Source organism: Nannospalax galili, unplaced genomic scaffold (assembly GCF_000622305.1).
Source record: "Nannospalax galili isolate Female #2095 unplaced genomic scaffold, S.galili_v1.0 scaffold1088, whole genome shotgun sequence".
NCBI lineage: Eukaryota > Metazoa > Chordata > Mammalia > Rodentia > Spalacidae > Nannospalax > Nannospalax galili.
The window spans coordinates 56564-62158 of record NW_008358106.1 but is presented as its reverse complement, the minus strand read 5'-3'; the positions used below and the strand labels follow the sequence as shown (position 1 = coordinate 62158).

Here is a 5595-nt window from a genome sequence, read left to right as displayed (position 1 = left end):
TCGTGACCAGAGGGTTGGTGAGGAGACCGTGTCAGCTGGAGCCACATTCAGACACAGGAGACTAGGTTCGTTGATGCAGATCCATCCAGTTTATTGTAGAAAGGGACAAACTTATATAGGGGTGGGGGTCCAATCAAGAAGTTACAACTCAGATCTTTGGCTGGGCTGTGTCCTATCATGACATTGTGAGTCAGACATCTTTAAGCAGGATAAGTTTCAGGTTACTTAGGTTCTGGTTTCCTGTATGGGGCCTGGATTCCTGGGACATGTAACCCAGGCTGTTGCAATATCTAAGTGTTGCAATTTAGAATCTCAAGGGTGGTGATTAGGGAGTGGGGAGCTCTAGGCATCAGTCTCATGATCTGCCAATGGGAGCAATTGTCACAAGGAGTTCCTTGTGGCTCCAGCAGTAGGGCTGTTGCCTCAGGCCTGCTGTATGGCTGTCATTAAGACTTTTACCCTAGGCTCAAGCCTGTCTTCCACATAAAGGTACTTGCAAGTCTACTGCCTATAAGTGCACATGCTGCATTTTAGCTGTTCTTGTAGCCTGCTCCTCTTCTAGTAGAGGATATGGGCCATGGTTTGGCCATGGCTTGCCTGCATTAAGACGTAGTCATTCAGGGGCTAGAAAGATGGCTCAGCAGTTAAGAGCACTGGCTGCTCTTGCTGAGAACTGGGATTTGATTCCCAGCACCCACATGGCAGCTATCAACCATCTTTAACTCTAGTTCCAGGGGACCTGTCGCCCTCTTCTGGCCTCTGCTGGCATTGCACACATGTGGTGGTGCCCTTACATACATGAAGGGAAAACACTCATACACATAAAAATTTAAAAATAAAATGTGAAAAGCAATTTATTCAGCCAACACTGTCTGAGCACAGGTTACATTCTACCTGTGGTCACACAGCTTTGGGGAACACTTATTACATTAAAATCTCTGTAAGTGAGTCTGTTCCCCCACCCTACACATCAGTTGGTTACAAAGACAACAGACCAAGAACGTTATCGGATAGAAAACATTGGACAGGGTAAAATCTTTGCTGTTGAGAGTCTGGCTTAGTTTATTTACCCCAATTCATATTTTAGAATCTTTCTTTACCAAACTCCCTCTCTTGCCCACTTCCCCCCAGAAATAAAGGGTGTACCAGAGTCCTGCTTAAGTATTTTTGACCAGAGTTCCCTGGAAGCCACCTCTCTCTGGAAAATTACTAACCTGAAAAGTCAAAGGTATCTTAATCAACTTTTCTAACCCTGTTTTTCATCTGTGAAACCTGCCTTACTGAACTGTCAGAGTCTGGTGTCAAGTTCTGGGCACTCAGTGGGCACATTAAATTGTTAGACCTAATACTCTCATTTTCTTCACATGACATGTTGGAAGAATGAGAAAGCCATATTTGCTTTTACTCTTTTGATCTACAAAGCTGGTCGAGGGTTCCAGAAATTAAGGAAGCAGTCAGTTTGCCTCAAGAGGCATCCTATGGACAACTCGAGGATTGTAAAGACTAAGGATTTGTTTTAGTGGATCTAAATGCTTTTGTTCCTGAAGGTTTGTTCAGGAAACACCATGGAACACCAAAGTATAAAAATAGGCAAAACGGTATGTTGACAAATTTTTGATTCTATTGATTGTCCCCTGTCCTACCTCATTTAGCCTGTCTCCCATACTAGCTGAAAGTCAACATCCAGGTTGCCTGTAGAAACTTTCTCCAGGTTCTCCTGTCTTGAGAGCATTCTGAATCTTGTCTGAGGTGTCCTTCCTTAAAACTCCTCTGGGAAATATCTCCGGAGATATTGTTCACATTGTCTAGTTTTGTACTGGTGAAGTTACTGGGCTTACATAGAAAATCTCACTTGGAATTAGTGTCTTCCTTACTATTAAAAAAGTGTTAAATCTTTCATTTTCCTTATAGTGAAAATTCTCCCTAGAATAATGAATAGTTTAAGGGATTATTTACCCACATAAGAAATGATTAACTGAAGCACTTGGGAATCTGAGGCAGGAGGATTAGGATTTGAAGGCCAGTCTGGGCTAAAAGTGAGACCTGTCTCAGATCCAAACCAAGACAAAAAGATGCATTAAGGTCTATTATGTAGCCAAACATTCTGGGGGATAACAAAATCCAGCATGTTTAAGATATATTAATGTCATCTACTCTGTACCAGACATTCCAGGGAGTCAATAGCATCTAGTATGCCTTTTCTATGTGAATTTATGTGGTTTTAAGGACAGTTTGCTAGCAATGTAGAAAAATATCAAACATTAATAATAATCACTGTTAGCGTAGAAGGGCACTTTAAGTAATTGTGTTCTTGCTATGTAGAAGAGAAAACCTGGTTTCTCTACTTTGAACCATTCATGAGGAAGGACTATAGCCAGGTATCAAGTCTAAGTCAAAAGCATTTAGAAGAACTACATCTGCCTCAACTCTGACAACACTGAACTCAGGCTGAGGAGAAGCCCAAGTCTGGGTCACAAGGGAAATGAGGGAAGCTTCTGCTCTCACAATATGGACTTGTTCTCACAGCTCCTTTAAGTACCGCAGAGCTGGCTCTAAGAGCAAGTTTTCTCCTGAACGGAATTTCCGCAAGGCCTGGTCGATTTTCCGAGGACTCAGAGACAGGCTGTACATGAGATTGTAGTTTTGAATGAGGCGTCTGGCTCTCTCCTTCTCCAGAACCCCTGTGATGGGAGTGGATGCGTTAAGTTTTTGTTTTTTAGAGGAAGAGAGAATCAAGAAAAAAATGTACATATTAGCTTGACTGAGTTGTAGGTAGACACTAAATACTGATGTTTTAAGACTTTAAGGTTCTTATAAATTGACAACCTAAAATATTTAGAGTCTCAAATATGGATTATAGATCTTAGGAGGTGACTTTGGTGTAGAACAAAATAGGGTCCAATAAAAAGCCATGCACATGTTCTAAAGCATTTAAGCTTATTCTTTGTAGCTACATAATATTTAAAACTAAAATTTGAAAGAAGTGTGGTGACCGATAAGTATTCCTAAATAGTCTGGCTTTTAAAAACATCTTATCAAGACACCTATGGGTGTTCTCAAATATAGCAGGTTTAAACAGCTCTGGACAGGTGTTTCCTGTGACTGTCTCCAGCTAACCTGTGTGATAAAGCTGTGGATGCACAAAGTATCCCGCTACCCATATGTTGTAATATGCCAATGATGACAATGCGACCATGCTTCTGTATTAAGGTTAGGTAGGTTGATAGCTGCTCAGAGGAGTAAGTGTGGACCACAGCATTGGTAATGATCACTAACTTGTTTATGAACAAGCCTATATTGTGATCTAAGCCTATATTGTGAGCTTAGATATTTTAGATGCTGAAGATAGTAAAATAGAGAAATTACTTGTTACCTAAGGAAGTTCTCCAAATCATGTAGAGATAAGTTATGCAGACAATTCACTGGGGTGGGACAATAATTACAATAATGAGTAATATTTATTATAAAGTTTGCTATGTTTCAAGCACCGCTCCAAGCATTTTATAATATTAACTCATTTATAATAACCAAACTCACAAAGGGAGAAACTGAAGCCTAGAATTGTTAAGTCACTTGCTCAAGGGTGCTCAAAGTTAATCACTACATTACATTATGGAATGAGGGGAAAGAGATTAAATGTGTATCATAATGCTTGCTAATTATGCTCCATAAGTCGTGAAGATCTATATCACAAAAGTTAGCAGAAAGCTTTTCAGTGTCCTTAAGGATAAATGATCCATCCCTTGTGTGCTGGTTAGTTTTAACTGTGGACATGACACAACCTAGAATCACCTGAAATGAGAGTCTTAATTAGGATTTATCTAGATCATGTTGGCCTGTGGGCATGTCTGTGGGGCTCCTTCTTGATTGTTAATGTAGGAAGACCCAGCCCATTGTGGGTGACACCATTTCCTAGGCAAGGGACCCTGAGCAAGCAAGAATACCTTCAGTCTCTCTTTGCTCTTGCCTGTGAATGTGGTGTGATTAGCTGCTTGAGTTCCTGCCTTGTCTTCCTGGAAACAATGGACTAGAATATGGAATTCTAAGCTAAATCAACCTTTTCTCCCCAAAGTTGCCTTTACCAGGTATTTTTGTCATAGGAACAGAAAGGAAGCTAAGATATCTGAATGTGCTGTTTTACTCTCCTTTAACTATAGAGATTAACAAAAGCCACTGATATCTTTCTCAAAAAATCTAGAGGCAGTGCCTTGGCCACAGCAGAGTAGTGTCTGGTCCACTAAAGGTAAGTGGTGCTGGATACCTTCCATCCTATTTTAAACTACCAAAGACTCCTGTATCTAAATATGCAGACACTAATATGAGATGCTCAACTCTGAGAGACTCTCTAATGGGCATATAGAGATGTGGGGTGTTACTGTGATCCAGTCTATTCTATTATTCAATTTTCTCCCTGTTATTCTGATCTGTTCTATTCTGTTCTGTTCCATCATATTCTGCTGAATTTGTTACTGTCAATTTATTGTTCGTTTCTCCCTTAGAATTTCCTGCCTTTACTCCAAACAATAATTATTTCTCATGTAGACCAAATGAGGTGGCTGTGCTCCTTCTTGCTTAAGCTTGCTAGCTCTGGATAGCCCTCTCTGCCCTTCCGCTATAAACACAAGTCACTGGGTTTGGAGGCACATTTCTGATTTGTGACTTCAACATTTTTAGCCTGATTTTCCTAAACTTTAAATAGGGACTATTACATTTTGAGAAATTAATATAATAATAAAGACTTAGTTCAGTATCCAATATTACTAGTAAGCATTGATTAATGCCCAAAGAAGTCAAAAGATGGCATTGAGTTCCACTGGAACTGGAGTTACAGACAGTTGTTAGCCACCATGTAGGTGCTGGGACTCAAACTCAGATTTCTGTAAGAGCAATCAGTGCTCTTAACGGCTGAACCATCTCTCCAGCCCCAGGAAAGTACCATTTGTTTCATATCATTCATTGACAGGAATGGAATTATCCTGATGACTTTAGACTCATCATCATCTACGTCCTTGTTCTTCTTTCCTTGAATGCTCACAAAGCATCCTCTCTCTTTGGATGCAGGATGCAGTCCCTGTCACAGTCATCATTGCTACCAGGGTCATCTTGCCAGACCACAGCCAATACTGTTTTGGTTACCACTATGTCCAATGGTTGAAGGTTCTGTCCCCACCACTGTTTACTGCTATTTGGTAAGGTTTTCTGAGGAGCCACTTACTTCTCCACAGCTTACAGTTTGCTTTGAGAATTTGGGACAAACTACCTTATAGCTGCATCTGAGGATTATGTCATGGTCCTATCCACTGTCTTCTCAAAAGTGAATCATTTCACTATCGGGCACAATCTAGGACAGAACCCAATGGTCTTCAGCACTCTTTTGTCCTAAAGTGAATTCCCAAAGACACGACCCTCAGAAGCTGAAAAAATACTCTGTAGGATGGAGGAGTGAACCATTTAAAAAACTCATTAGGATTGAAGCTCTCTTTACTGGTTCTCCAAGGAGGCCTGGCAAATTCTCTAATGTATAGGAGTCAAAGCACTTGCTTTTATAATCCTAGCTGCAGATTAGGATCTCCATCAAGACCTTCCTGGGAATAA

At 40.6% G+C, this 5595-nt stretch overlaps 1 protein-coding gene across 1 annotated transcript in view; it reads right to left on the bottom strand.

Moving 5' to 3' along the window:
* Window positions 1–1607: 1607 nt before the first annotated feature.
* The window catches only part of CUNH1orf87 (chromosome unknown C1orf87 homolog), a gene marked incomplete at its 5' end in the record, with an annotated part of 50255 nt that continues 46267 nt past the window's right edge, over window positions 1608–5595 (bottom strand). The window contains one exon of the mRNA XM_029557812.1: window positions 1608–2681. Within this exon, the coding sequence (XP_029413672.1) occupies window positions 2521–2681 (161 nt within the window). The remainder of the gene's footprint in view (window positions 2682–5595) is intronic.